Source organism: Balaenoptera borealis (genome assembly GCF_965194805.1).
Source record: "Balaenoptera borealis genome assembly, chromosome: 16".
In the NCBI taxonomy this organism is placed as follows: domain Eukaryota; kingdom Metazoa; phylum Chordata; class Mammalia; order Artiodactyla; family Balaenopteridae; genus Balaenoptera; species Balaenoptera borealis.
In genome coordinates this window covers 36,206,985-36,222,137 of record NC_138872.1, presented here as the reverse complement: position 1 = coordinate 36,222,137, position 15,153 = coordinate 36,206,985, and the positions used below count along the sequence as shown (strand labels likewise).

Genomic DNA, 15,153 nt, shown 5'->3' with positions numbered 1-15,153 from the left:
TTAATAATTTCTTGGACGAAATTTCCAATCAAGATCAAGTCTTAAATTTAAAAGTCTTTCAAATGATAGTGTAATTAGTCTTTGACAACTTTGGCTATATGCAAACTGCTCCAGTTGCTTTTAATAATGAACGTTGATCGTAGACCTGCCCCATCACCGTTTGGGACAGTGAGAGTCAGGCCTGAAGGTGAGTGAAAACCCAAGGGCCTATCTCTCTTTATATTTAGCCAATGAAACGTCCATGTTTTTCTGGGCCTCCTCTTACAGACACCTGTAGAAAGTTCGTGCCCCTACCTGTCTTCCTAACTCTCTGGGTGGGGATCTCTCTTCCCACAGCAGGGATGCTGGTGTGCCCTGAACTGCCACTGGGTTCTGTGGTTCCTAGACTTTCTTGACTGATGTATCCTATTTCTTCCCTTTTCCTACCTCTGACATTGTACATGTTTGGTCTTGTGCACTTGACCAAGGACCTTATGTTTGCAATGTAGCCTCCAAGCTCACTGGTTACACTCTTCCCAGCTCCCACTGGGCCTCTTACCAAGGCTGGGCTGTGTTTTCACTTGCCACATGGTTTGGGCTTCTGGTCTCTTCCTAGAGGTAAAGTGGATGCCAGGAGTTGCATCTGGGTGTCACCCACATCCTCTACCATGGCAGCTTTACAAATGACTTCATTCAACTCCCTGCCCTCACCCTGACTTAACAACTCCTTGCATATATAATACCCTACCATTATATTTCTAGAAGGAAAGCTAAAGTGTGGCTTTAAATTTTTCAATTATAATATCAGTAGCTAACATTTATAGAGTACTCACTGCATGCCATACGTTGCTCTAAGCCATGTCTGTATATTAAGTAAGCTCACCGAATGCTTAGAACAACAGCATTCAGCGACCCTACTTAATATGCAGACATGGCTTAGAACAAGAGGCTCGGCCTGTAAGGGAGCTTCTCCTGGCCTTGCAGCCAGTCAGTGCTGGTACTGGAACCCTGGCAGTCAGCTCCAGAGCTGCATTCTAAACTTCTATGGTCTCCCTTCTCTCTTTCCTTCCCAGCCTCTCCCTCCTCCCTCTCCCTATCTCTACCACAACTCTAGTCACCAGCTTAGGAAAGCTTTTGGAACCTTTAAAGAAAAGATTTACTGAATTTCATCTAACAGTTTTAGTTGGGAGCACCTGAAAACTCTGGAAGTTCCCTTTTGGTTTTTCATACCTTTCTAATACTTTGCATGGGGCACCTGATCACTGAGGATGAGAAGGCTAGTCTAGGTTTTAAGTTTGGTTCTTTCACATAAGCTGTCCTTAGTGGACAATGGATTTGAAAGTACCTTACTGCTCGACTGCTCCTCATTAAGCCAAAATCATTTTTTCAGAGACCTCTAACACTGGATCCAATAATCTATAAACCATATGGCTCAGTTACTAACCTCCAGGGGGAAAATCTGCCCTTGAAATCTCTTATCCTTGACAGACAACAGCAGAGTGTATTTGGATATCCATTTTATGTGAGCATGTATGTGGCAGTTAAATTGCATCCTAAATTATTACTCTCTCAGAGAATGACACTTTATTTTCGGAAACGCTCCATTTAACCACATACTCAAATTTAATACATTTTAATTATATATTTTATCACTTTACTCAGTTTTCCATCTTATGCAATTGCTGGTTACAAAGGAGCTGCCTGAGGGGTGAGAAAAAGGAGCAGCTCGGGGATGGAGAAGGTAGGTGGGGATCGGTGTGGGGAGGAGGAGATTGAGTGGGAGCAGAGAGGATGCAGACCACGTGCCGAATTGCTATATGTCATGACCATCACCATCGGAAAGGCTCAGGCAATGAGGCAAAGAAAGTGAAGAGCCGATATATGGGATATATAATAAATAAATCCAGAGTGCAAAATAAAAAGTCTTCCATAAAGAGGCTGAATTACAGCATGTCTGCTTTCCCAGAACACAACTTTTTATTTTGGCCCAACAATAAACAGGCAGTAAATGCCAACAGGAACTTTTGCTTTTGGGGATTTATCATAGATCGCATGGAAGCTTTCCAGATTACATAGACTCAGAGAAGATAAACTGTGTGACATAAAAATGATGAACTTTTGCAATTGGTTTATTTTGCTGCTACAATACATGCTGTGGCTATAGAATATAGTCTAATTACACCGTGAAGATCAGGTCCAAATCTATAGGATAGCCCAAACTGGCAAACATTGGGAGAATCTTTTCACCGCCTACTGATGTATGGAATTTCACAGCAAAACCGGAGAAAGACAAAATTCATTTATCTGATGCACAGAGGCAAGAAAGACTAAAAATGAAGGCTATACTATAATTTGTCTATTTTCCTGGGGATGGAAAAAGTCATTAAAAATTTATTGAGCACCTACTATATGTCAGATCCTTTTTAAAGTGCTTGGAACAAAACAAAGATCCCTGTCTTTTGTGGAGCTCAATGTTCTTACTGACAGAAGGACACAGACAATAAAGAAGGAACATAATAACTGAGTAAATTAAGCAGAGTAGTAGAATGTGATAAGTGCCTCTTGGTAAATAGAAGGAATAAAGTGGTGGGGAGCCTATCAGGAGTGTGGGAGTACTGGTTACAGTATTAAATATGTCCCAGGAGGCCTCCTTGAGAAGGTGGCATTTGAGAAATGCTCCGAGGAGGTAAGAGGTGAGCCATGCAGATACCTGGGGGAAGAGTGTTTCAGGCAGAGGGGCAACCTTGCAAAGGCTGTGAGGCAGGACCTGCCTATCATGGTCAGGGTACAGCACAGAGCCCAGCCATGTGAGTGAGGGGGAAAGGGGTGATGCGGGGAAGAGAGATCACATAGAGCTTTGTCCCCCATTTCTCTTCTCATCCTTTCTTACAAAGTCATTTTACACAGTAGTTTCTGGAAAAGCAGACTGCCTGCTGATAATCAGGCAGAAAGGGCTGGGACTTGGGTGAGGCAAGTGAGGCACGTAAGTGCAAAATTTAAAGAGACACTCAATCTCAGGTGCCAAGTCCGCATTTATATGTCAGTGAGAATAAGCACCTCCTTAAATTTTGCATGATAGATGCTTCACTTGCCTCACTCTAGTCCTAGTCCTGATGCAGAGAATTCCTGCTCCGTGTATTTGTCCACAAAACAGGCTGGCATTTCTACTCCTCACACTCATTCCCACCCACCACCACCACCCCCCACACACACACCCACATCTCTGCCAGAATTATCTATCCTGCAAGTGCACAATAGCAGGAAGCAAAGCTGCACCAACCAACCACCAGGATGACGAGTTTCCTGCTCTTTTTTGGCTGCCCCCCCACCCCCAATTCCAGCAGTTAGAGAGAGGAAGCAGAATTCTGGGCTAGATTTAGTCTTTCAGTTCCTAAATCTGTCAGCAAGTGTGTGTATGTGGTGGGAAGTTGTGCTTCCGGAGCCCAGGAATAGATGCTCAATCGGCCCATGACTCTGGGATCACAGATGTGATTGAAGGACCACTTGTACGGTCGAGTGCACAGGGAGAGTCACTCTAAGCTGACTTGATGGCCAAGGCCAAGAAGCCAATGCTTCACACAAAATAAACATGCCTTAGAATGTGCTTGGAATGTGCTTTATCTTCCCTCCCCACAGTCTCCCCTTCCCCCAAAGTAAATCAAAGAACCTCGAGGATTATAAATGTTTAAGAAAATATAATTGCTCCTCACAGGGACTCTTGAGGGGTTGGTGGGCGGGGGTGTGGGTGGCCCTCCTGGCAGCGGGTGTGTGCACAAGGCCATCGGTCCCCTAGCTCAGCAACGGCTCCATCAGGATGTGCTGTCTCCCTTTCCAGGACCCTGTCCATCCATCAACAGACGGATGAGCACAAATTGCATCCACTCCACACAAGGGTCGCATGTCCCCCACTTTTTCAAAAGAGCCCAACAGGTTAGGCCTGGTATCTTAGCTGATGAGGGATCATGGCAGGAGCTGGGAAGGTGGGGGACTATGGAAATGGAAAAGAAACCCATTGATTTTCCATTAAAGAAAAACCAAATAACATTAAGAGTGCTCAACTTCAGAAGCAGATACAAAGATTTTGATCAGAATTAAGGTCAACCCCATATTAAACTTTGTTGAAAAATTTAATGAAGGGTGCTATTTTTCACTAATTACTATGTAATAGCCTAAGTTTCAGAAATCATGAAAAGTCAACTTCACAACATAGTAAATATATTTTAAGGTGCTAATATTCCTTCTGAACACATTTTTATTGCTGTCAAGTATAGTACCTTTGATGAGGAAATTCAATTGTCTAAACTGAAACCTGGCTGTCCCTTGAAAATCTTGCCTCTTTTTGCTGCCCTCTCAAAAGACAGATGTTTATTTTATCACATTCCAAGTGCTCCAGGGCTAAAAGCTGGATATTGGAAATTTTTTTGCTCCCAATGCTACTTCTGAAATATTACCTTTCGATCTTCTTATCTTAAAACAAAACCAAACCAAACCCAGTTTTCATGCAGCAGCCAAACCAGCTTTTACCACTTCTTCACTTCTGCCATCTACTGAATGTCACCTCATTCAGCAAAGACTTTGGCAAGTGGCTCACTTTTTCTTCATCCAAAGCTTTGTCACCAGTCTTGGTGATGTTAACATCTAACTCATCCAATATTCTGGCCTCTCAGCACTCCGACCTCCTCATTTTCAATGGCCTTGTCCCCATTCCACCTTACCTACCACCCACTTGAGCTCTGTTTCCTTGGTTACTTAAGGTAAGAGTTAGTGACCCAGAGCCAGTTCTGCCCTGAGACCCAAGTAACCCAGGTAATGGAACTCATGCCTTGGGACCCTGTGCTCTAGAGTTATCCTCTGGCCCTTCTTTTCTGATCCCTTCCAAAGAGATGAGAAGCCTGAGTCAGTCAAGAGAACATGTCCCCAAAAGCCCACATATCCTCTTTCTAGATCTCTCTCTAGTTACCTAGGACCCCAGATTTCCCCAGCCCAAATGACCCCAAGCTTCTGTGGATGGCTCTTTGCAGGGGATGTGAATAGAATCTGGATATTTGGGCTTGGGTGTCCATATGCATGAATGCTAGGCCCTTTATGGTGTAGGATGGAAACTTGGGTGGAGAGAGAAGGGAGATGACCAAATATACCCTCATTCCTGACTAATAAGATTAGTTGATGCTTCTTTATCAATTACCACTTTAGTCTTGCCTCCTAGATAGGATTTATCAAGATACCCAATCGTAGGATTATTTCTGCTTACTGACAGCATCCAACCTATAGCAAAACCCTGTCTCCTTGAACCCTCACCCAAATCACCTAATACAGGCCAAATCCTGTAAATCCTCTCTAATACAATTTTACTGACAAACACAGTTCCCCATGACATGTGTACTCCCTTGTTGCATAAGCTGGTAAAGACAACTTTGATCACTGGTGTATTCCTAGGGGTCTTTGACTGATAGGTATCAATGTGTCAAAAGCTGGTTATAATAGTCAATCTCCTGTATTGACTATTATATAATATTCCACAGAATGGAATAGTATGTAATAATTAAATAGTGGTGATTAATATCATCATCATCATCATCAAGAAAGCAACGAAGCTAGAGAAACATGCAATAATATTGTTGAATCTCCCAAAGAACATGGAGTTCAAAAAGCACAACACAAAATAATGCATACTACAGCATGAATCCACTTAAATCAAGTTAAAACAGCGGTGAAACTACATTGTTTAGAGCTGCACATAAACTAGTACAAATCTGAAGAAAAGCAAAATAGTGATCACTATAATGGTCAGGAAAGTGGTCATCTCTGGAGGTAAGGAGGTCATTCTAATGGGAATAGGTACATGGGTGTTTCTGGGGTGCCAGTAATTTTCTACTTCTTGCTTTAGGTGGTAAATACATGAGTGTACACTTTATATCCATTGGTTAAACTGTACGAATAAGTTGTATGTGTTCTTTATGTATGTTATATTTCACAACGATAAAATGCAATAAAAAGAATGAGTGTTAAATAGACAAATAAATTGATATTTCCTTTAATAAGACAGTTTCTTTAGATTTTGGTTAGCAGTTCACCTGATGCCAGTTAATCATGGATGAATTGCTAAATTTTAGCCTCTGAAATTGCAAACATGATTAATAGCCTATGGACTTAATTGGGACCACTGGGACTTTCAACCTTAGCAGGCTTTACCCAAAAAGGTGTCAGGTCTCCCCAGCTTCCTCTCTTAGCAATATTCATTCACTCTACCTTGAAGGATATCTCCGTGGTCATGGTGAACCCATGGGTGATGACTGGCTCCTCTTCTGCGGTCCGTCCCTTCCAGCAGTCCAACTCCACACAGCGACAACCAGACAGGAGCACTTGGCGATACATCTCGACGGAGGAGTTTCCAGCCAGCTGGCCAGCTGTAAAACACCAACAAAATGAAGCTCAGACTCCCACAAAGCAAGGAAGACACTGGTGGCTTCCTAGAAAAGCTCGTCAACAATGGGAAAACAAAGAGTTCAAGACCTTGAGCAGTCCTCAGTCTTTCTTCTGCCTCAACATACCAGAAGGTAGTGGCACAATCCCAAATGGAATTGTGGCTCCCTAGCAGTGGTTTGGGGAAGAGAGAATAGAAGGAGGAGAGCATTGTAACAATAACAATAACTCATGTTTATTAACTGCTTACCATGTACCAATTATAGTTCTTTGGACTTTACGTATATTACTACATTTAATCTTCATAAAAATCTACCTGGTATAACTACTTTTACTTTTAAATGCTTATTTTCTGATAATGAAAATGGCATAGAGCATTTTATTTGCCCAAGTTTCCAAAGCTGGTAAGTGGAAGATCAGGATTATAACTTCAAAACTCAGTCTTTTAATTCTGACCCTCCCTATGAAGGGGTATTGTTGACAGGGCATTCTATTATATAAGTCAAACCTTCTGTCATGTTTGTCCAAGGCACAAATGCTTAGGATAGCTAAACATTCTCTTTGCAAAAGTGAAATAAATTTGTAGGAATAAATTTAAATTTGACAAATGAAGTATAAAACTTATAATTACAAGACACTGTTAAAGAAATTAAACAAGACCTAAGTAAATGAAAAGACATCCCATGTTCATGGAGCAGAAGACTCAAAATTGTTAAGATGGCACTACTCCCCAAATTGATTTACAAATTCAATTCCTATCAAAATCATATCTGGCTTTTTTTGGCACAAATTGACAAGCTGATCCCAAAATTCATATGGAAATTTAAAGGACTCAGAATAGCCCAAATGATCTTAAAAAATAAGGAAAAAGTTGGAAGACTCACACTTCCCAGTTTCAAAACTTAGCTACAAAGCTCCAGTGATCAAGACAGTGTGGTCATATATACGGAATCTAAAAAAAGAAAGGTTCTGATGAACCTAGGGGCAGGACAGGAATAAAGACACAGACATAAAGAATGGACTTGAGGACACAGGGAGGGGGAAGGGTAAACTGGGACGAAGTGAGAGAGTAGCACTGACATATATACACTACCAAATGTAAAATAGATAGCTAGTGGGAAGCAGTCGCATAGCACAGGGAGATCAGCTTGGTGCTTTGTGACCACCTAGAGGGGTGGGATAGGGAGGGTGGGAGGGAGAGGCAAGAGGGAGGAGATATGGGGATATATGTATATGTATAGCTGATTCACTTTGTTATAAAGCAGAAACTAACACACGATTGTAAAGCAATTATACTCCAATAAGGATGTTAAAAAAAAAAAAAAAGACAGCATGATACTGGCATAAGGTTAGACACACAGATCAATGGAATAGAATTGAGAACCCAGAGATAACCCCTCACATTTATTGACTTACAACAAGGATGCCAAAACAATTCATTGCAGAAAATCATCTTTTCAAGAAATGGTGCTGGGACAACTGGATTGCTAAATGGAAAATAATGAAGTTGGATCCCTACCACATCATATTAAAAAAAATAACTTGAAATCAATTAAGATCCTAACTGTAAGAGCTAAAATTATAAAACTCTTAGAAGAGAATGTAGAGGTAAATCTTTGTGACTTAAATTTGGCAATGGTTTCATAGATATGACACCAAAAGCACAAGTAGCAAAGGAAGAAAACAGATAAAATTTATCAAAATTAAAAACCTTTGGAAGCAGAACTGAAATCCTCTAGTAAAGTGATAAGAATTGTAATAATCAAGGCATCCAAGAAATCTGAGGGTGGAAAGAGAAGCCAAGCTATTTCTGTTTCATTTAAGAAGTCGATGGAAGGTACTAATTTTTTGATAAGTTATTATTATTATTATTTTGTCTGCATCATGTGGCTTTCAGGATCTTAGTTCCCTGACCAGGGATTGAACCTGGGCCACGGCAGTGAAAGCCCTCAGTCCTGACCACTGCACAGCCAGAGAATTCCCTTGATAAATTATTTTTAAAAGATTAATAATAAATAAGTTTTGAGACAAGCCTAACATCAAACACACAAATGGAAGTTTTTGGTTTTCCATAGTAAAGATTTTCTGTGACTTATACGCTATAAGCTTCCATGATTTTTTTTAGCAGTCATTTAAAAGATGACATATTGATGAAAACTGTCAAAATGACTTTGAAATGGACAAGATCTGTCCAGTGGAGACACACAGGACAAAGAAAATGGGATTAAACCTATTGGCTTAATTTTATTTTTATATGCATGTCACAACATCCGATATCAGCATAACAAAAGGGTGACATTTTTCGGTTCTATAGAGCCCTAGTAAATGCACTGAAAGGCTGGTTAAGTAGGTTTGCATAATCACTTTTCTTTACTGGAAAAAATAGGACATTTTAAATACACAAATGTTTGCAAAAGCAGAAATGCTGACAAAATAATCTAGAAAGTTCCTGATGCTAGATAATCAATTTGCCATTTAAAATTGCTTCAAAGTTTGTTGTAATAAAGGTCTTTGCTGCATAAAGGAAAAATGGAGAGTGGTAGTGAAGGGGAAAAGATGATCATTTATATGTTATTCCTAAACTTAAAGGAGGGCTACTTTAGCTAAAGAAGTGAAGAATTCAAACAATTATCAGGTTAATTCTTTAAAAATGCTAGCTCCTTCAGACCACTGCACAGCTATTCAAGAGTGGAGCAGATTTTCTTGTGTACTACCTAGGAAATTGTTTAAGTGTATTACTGACTATATCCAATAATGTGCAATTTCATTAATATTCTGTTAAGTGTTACTAACTTCTGTAAGGGAGTTGCCAGTAAAGAAGTTGCCAGTAAGCAAGTTGCTTCAATCTAATGAAAGATTGAAGGTAGAAAAATACCTAACCCACACTAGAGTGTTCTGTCATAAAAGATTCAAGAAGTTTCCAGAAACATTTCTTTGGATTTGCTTGCAATATATATATAGAATATATATAGAATAGAAGCAATTTGATGTACTTTTTGAATGTTGATCAGTTAATGTTTTGAAAGACATGGTAAGGCATGGGGTTAGAGATGGAAATGATTCTGAAAAACAAAAGAATGGAGGAGGAGGGTGTATATGAGTGTGTGTGTGTGTGTGTGTGTGTGTGTGTGTGTGTGTGTGTGCCTGTGTTGTGTTTATTGTCCAACATCTAAGCCCAAAAGAATTCCTCTAAGGTAAATTTGTTCATTACTAAAATGAATAACCTTTATTAGAAAAGGAAATCTTCCAAAGAAAGCATTAGAAAACACACATTTATCCATAACTGTCCTATTGCTTGGAATGCATATTAGGTTTTCTGTATGTTTTCCTTCATTTATGGAGATTTTTTCCAAATATGTGAATTAATATTCTCCACTACTCTCTCCTTTTCTGCTTAAAGCCTCAAAGCTGGTTTATTTTTCTTGCCTGAAATTCCTAACTCCTCATTATTATATCCCATCCAACCATTATATTTCCATTTGATTAGATCCAATAAATAAAGCTTCTGGGGCCAGGGGATTGCCACAGGTTGGGATTAATGATATGTCATGAGTCCCTCAACCCTTGTTGTTTCTGAAACTAGTATCTGGCATCATCTCTGCCTGGCTGTGAACACCCTCTGGAGTACATTACAAGCCTATGATTGAACTTTGGAGCTGAAGCTCCATCTCAGATTAATTCATAATACTGCCCCGAGTCAGAGCTCTGCAACTTCTCACTTGACTGCATTCATTTTGGGCAGCTGGCTTCATTCACTTGAGCTTTGTCTCAGATTACCCAAGGCATCCATGGATGGAAGAGACCAGAAAATTGAAAATAACAATCCGTCTATTAACACAAGCTTCTGAGAAATTTCTCGTCTTGTGGAGTGTGATGATTAATTGCCTATATTTATATTTATCGTTATTTATTGTCTTCTCTTCAATCTTCAGGGTAAGAAGGTTCCAGATTGTGAAACTTTTGTTAATTCAGTGGCTTTCTTCAATAAACACTGTCTCCTTCAATAAATGGATATGGGGAACCATTTCTCCTTGCTTTCAATGCTGTGAAACCAACAGCTACACTTGAGGGAACTATCCAAAATACAGAGGATGTGTTGTTCATCTTGACCGTCTCTAGGGCCATCAGTTTGATCTGATCTCTCTCTTCTACATTATCTCTCTGCTGCCCCAGTAAGACCATGAAGGTCTTTTTTTTTTTTTTAATTGAAGTATAGTTGATTTACCGTGTTGTGTTAATTTCTGCTGCACAGCAAAGTGATTCAGTTTATATATATATATATATATATATATATATATACACACACACACACACACACACACACACACACACACATTCTTTTTTATATTATTTTCCATTATGGTTTATCACCATGAACCTCTTTTGAACATAGATCCAATTGCCATGGGATGGCTTAGGCAAGTGAGAAAAGAACTTTAAGCATATGCCTTACTGATTACAGGAGACTCATCCCTAGGGTGTATGCATATTCTCAAATATTCTCTGTGGGAGGCAAAATACTGGTTGCTTTGGATACAAAAATGACACAAGACATCTTCCTTACCTTACCATTTAGGTAAAGAGGCAAGTACAAACAAAGGAGAAAGCTCTTATGTGCCAGGGAGTTTACACCCTCACTGCACTATTACACTTCTGGCTGTCATTTCTTTCTCTTTTTCCTTGTCAAAAGAATAATCTATTTAGGTTCTGATATGCTTCAGGGTCCCCTCTCCAGCCCTGGGATAAATCTTAATTCTTCTCAGCCAGTCACAGTGGTTCTGTGGTCCACGTTAGTGCTTATTGTAGGGCATTGCTGTATGGTGTAACTCTGGGCTACATCTAATAGGGTGTAAAGGAAAGTCTGCTGGGTGGGTTGGGGAAAACCTCACTCATACAAAGGGCCACAAGATGCGGATGTTCCCTGGGCCACATGTGGAGCTTATTTCTTATGGAGGCAATGCTCAAGGTGCACAGTCATCTTGAAACAATAAGAGGATGGGACTTCCCTGGTGGTCCAGTGGGTAAAACTCCATGCTCCCAGGCAGGGGGCCTGGGTTTGATCCTTGGTCGGGGAACTAGATCCCGCATGCATGCCGCAACTAAGAAGTCCACATGCTGCAACTAAAAGATTCCACGTGCCACAAGTAAAGATTGCACATGCTGCAAAGAAAATCCCGCATACTGCAACTAAGACCCAGCACAGCTAAAATAAATAAATAAATATTAAAAAAAAAAAAAGAAGGAAAAGAAACCATAAGAGGAGCAAAAAGATAGAAAGCATCTGGGTCTCTGATGGCATCAATTAATTCCTGATTTAATCAACCCTCAACCACTCTGTTTCTGGACTTCTTGCTGTGTGAGGTAGTAAATTTCTTAATGTTTAAGCCATTAAGTAATAGTATCCTCTTATGCATAGCCCAAAATACCCTGGCTGTTTCAATTTACTTTCATTTTCACATGAAGAAATTAAGGCTTAGAAGACTTAATTTACTGAAAGGCAAATTGAAACTTGGTCTGTTTATTTGCTAAGCTCAACTTCTTTCCATTCTACCACCCAACTTTCATAGGTCTGTGTGTGCTTTAAGCCAAAAATAAATTATAAAAAGTTGCATATGCTAAGGACTAAATGAGTAGGAGAGATGTAAAGGGAGGGAGTGACACTAAGCTTGAGTTGGTAGTGGATTGGCAAGGGAAAAACTATACCTTAAAGGATAAAACTATACCATTTTTTGAACTTTTCTGCAGCCAAGAACATACACCTTAGGAGAGGAATTGAATAATCAGATAGTTTAATTCATCAGAGGGATAACTAAAACCTCCAGTCTAATGTTTTACTTCCCAAGCTGAATAAAAATGTTAATTATTCAGAGATATGCCACTTTGCTTTTCCTGAGTATATGGAGCCATTATCTCCCAAATGGTTTAGAGTATGGAAAGATTTATGAAGAGCTGAAAAAGTGTAATTGAAATGAATGCACACTATTCAGTCCTGAGAGAATCTTGTTTTGAGTCATAAGGGTAGATTCCTCAAGGAAAAACAATAACTTAAACCATAATCACTACCTGGTGTACTGCCAAGTCTATCCAAAACCCTAGAAAATGACCATCGTAATTAAACATCAACTCATTCTGTGCATGTATTTCTCTCAGTGATTGGATTTTATTTTTCCTTCTGGGTGTCTTGATAGTTAACAAAGAGGCAATAATGAGCAGAGAAATAGACATAACAATAATAATGCATTGTTAAATTGATTGGTTTTCATACTGTATATTTAATCTTTATGGTCCCTTTGAATGCTCAAAAGAAAACATTCCAAATATTGAAGTTCCCCTTATTTGAATTTAGACTGGCATTTCTCAGGAATACTTGTTCTTAAAATGTTCCAAGGAAGTACCTAGCATGGTCATGGCTGGGGGAGGAGGGTTGATCATAACCTTAGTGTGAGTGAATCTGTAAGCTTTTTTTTCCTATATTCGAAACATACTGCAGTAGATGCCAACCTTTGTTTGAATCTAGCATTTTAAAAACTCATTTGAATAGGAAAACTTTTCTTTTTCCACCACATACCCCTTCCATGAAATAATGTTTCTGTAGAAAATATTTCTACTTGTTCTGGAACTGCTTGTAACATATAAAATCTAACTCATTTTCTAGGTATTGATTTTAACATTTAACTGGATTTTATCAGGTTATACCTTGGTTATAATTTTATTTTATAACATTCTTAATAGGCTTTGGGAAGTTTGAATTTCTATATTATAAATGTTTACCCAAAGGTCTCTGAGAGATAAGAGTTCTGACTCTCTATAATTAAAACAAGGACACTAATAATATCATATGAAGTAAAACCAAATTTTACCTGTTAGAAGAGGATTTTAGGCAAAACCTCAAGAACCTATATTAGAATTTATATGTAATTTTTAAAATTAATTATATGGAATTCTTGTTAGTTCCCCTGCAGAAAAATAAGAGATTTTGACTGGTATTGGGACAAGGTAATATTGTAAGAATGGAGATTTACATAATGCAAACCCTGGTATGAAAATACATGGCTCAGAAACGTGAGGAAGATAAGTTTAAAAAAAAACCTTAAAGATCAGAACATGGTCTAACATAGGTAACATAGCATTAAAAATTAAATATTTAAAAAGATGTGAATTCTAATACTACTAGAAATTTAAAAATTGGTGAGAGAGTTGGTTTACTTGGTCAGAAATCATGTATATCAGATGGTGGTAATATGAAATCATTGTACAGAAATTTGGAGACAGCTCTTTTTCTTTCTTCAGCAAAAAGTAGAGTGGACCCTTCTCTTTTATAGTAGCTGAAAGCTCTACTTTCTGAAAACTATTGGCCATTAATATGGTAACACCCCAAACCCAACTGACACAATGGAGCCAAGTTCTCTACCATATTTGTGCTGACCAAGTTAATCAGAGGGAGGGCAAATGAGTGACCCTGGAAGAAATTAATTGGACTAAAAATCCTTAGTAAAATGCAGTTAAAAAACAAAAAGAACTGCTGAGAAAAATTGAACAGTATTTTGTAGTTCTATTGTTTGTGTTGATATTGAACAATTTTCTTGGAGCTATTATTGTGTTGTCAGTAAAGCAAATGAGTAATTATGTATAATTTGCTAGGTATCAAGATTGATATAAGAAGCACAGCTATAGAATCAAGAATTTAAATTGGAAGATAGGAGTAGAAATCTTTATGTGAATTCTTGTGCCTTAACAAGAAGAAAAATGTATCTTTTCTTGCTTTGTTCACTGAAATGGTCCAGAAACAACATTCCACAGCACAGGGTTCAAATTGCTGTTACCCATATGCATATTTTTCACACTAAAAGGAACAAGGGATCATTGGGGGAAAAGTCTGATTCCATGCGTGGTGCAGAAAGATGAGCCTGGAAGATCCTTATGTGCCAGAAAACAAGGACATTTTTCAAAGATCAATGGGTCATGTCAAGAGGAGAGAGAAGCCAGCCTAAAAAATGTTTCCACTAACCAAAGCTGAGACGATTTGAACATCAAAAGGAGAATAGTGGCTGTGGTTGAGTGAAGCTATGTAAACTCTGAAAACTTTGTCCATAATGATATGCAAAAAGGGAAAAATTAATATACTCTGGAAGAAGGTAAAAAGAATAGAACGTATATATACCCAATCAGTCTTGTCATTCAGTCATTTTGGTATCATTGCCTGATTTGTTATATGGCAAATAATACAGATACTAACGGATGTAAATATATTCATTTTTGGACTTAAAAAAGACTATTGGTAAAATTATTGCATAGTGTGACTTCCAGATAGATAAAACAATATGCAATGTCCAAAATTTAACCGAACATATGTTTAAGTATTTCTAAGCATTTTGGGGTCCCAAGTACAAGATAAATGCAAGATTCAATCATGTGTCAAAGTCTTTAAAGTTGTATTTCTTAGGATCCTATCAAGTCAAAGATCTAGACTTTTACTTGAGGTTCTATAGACCTCCTCAAACTTGGATGAGAAAAACGATTACATCTTTAACTCAAATCACTATGTGCAATTTAACATTCTCTTCAATTATGAATGTAGGCCACAAATCACTGTAGTACTAGCAGGACAGTGACTTTGTCACCAGTAGAAATCACAGATATTTTCATATCATATTCCAATTGTTGCAAATATCACATGTATTATTTATACAATTTTTAAAAATTGTGTTAATAAAATATATACAATTTTATCCAAATTTGTTTTTCAATATT

General features: G+C 38.4%; 1 protein-coding gene across 7 annotated transcripts in view; it reads right to left on the bottom strand.

Moving 5' to 3' along the window:
* Nucleotides 1–15,153, bottom strand: part of PLCB1 (phospholipase C beta 1) — a 690,420-nt gene that overhangs the window by 150,249 nt on the left and 525,018 nt on the right. For all 7 annotated transcript variants that reach the window (XM_082358993.1, XM_082358994.1, XM_082358995.1 and 4 more), the window contains one exon: nt 6,229–6,386. In XM_082358993.1, coding sequence (XP_082215119.1) covers nt 6,229–6,386 — 158 coding nt within the window. The remainder of the gene's footprint in view (nt 1–6,228; nt 6,387–15,153) is intronic.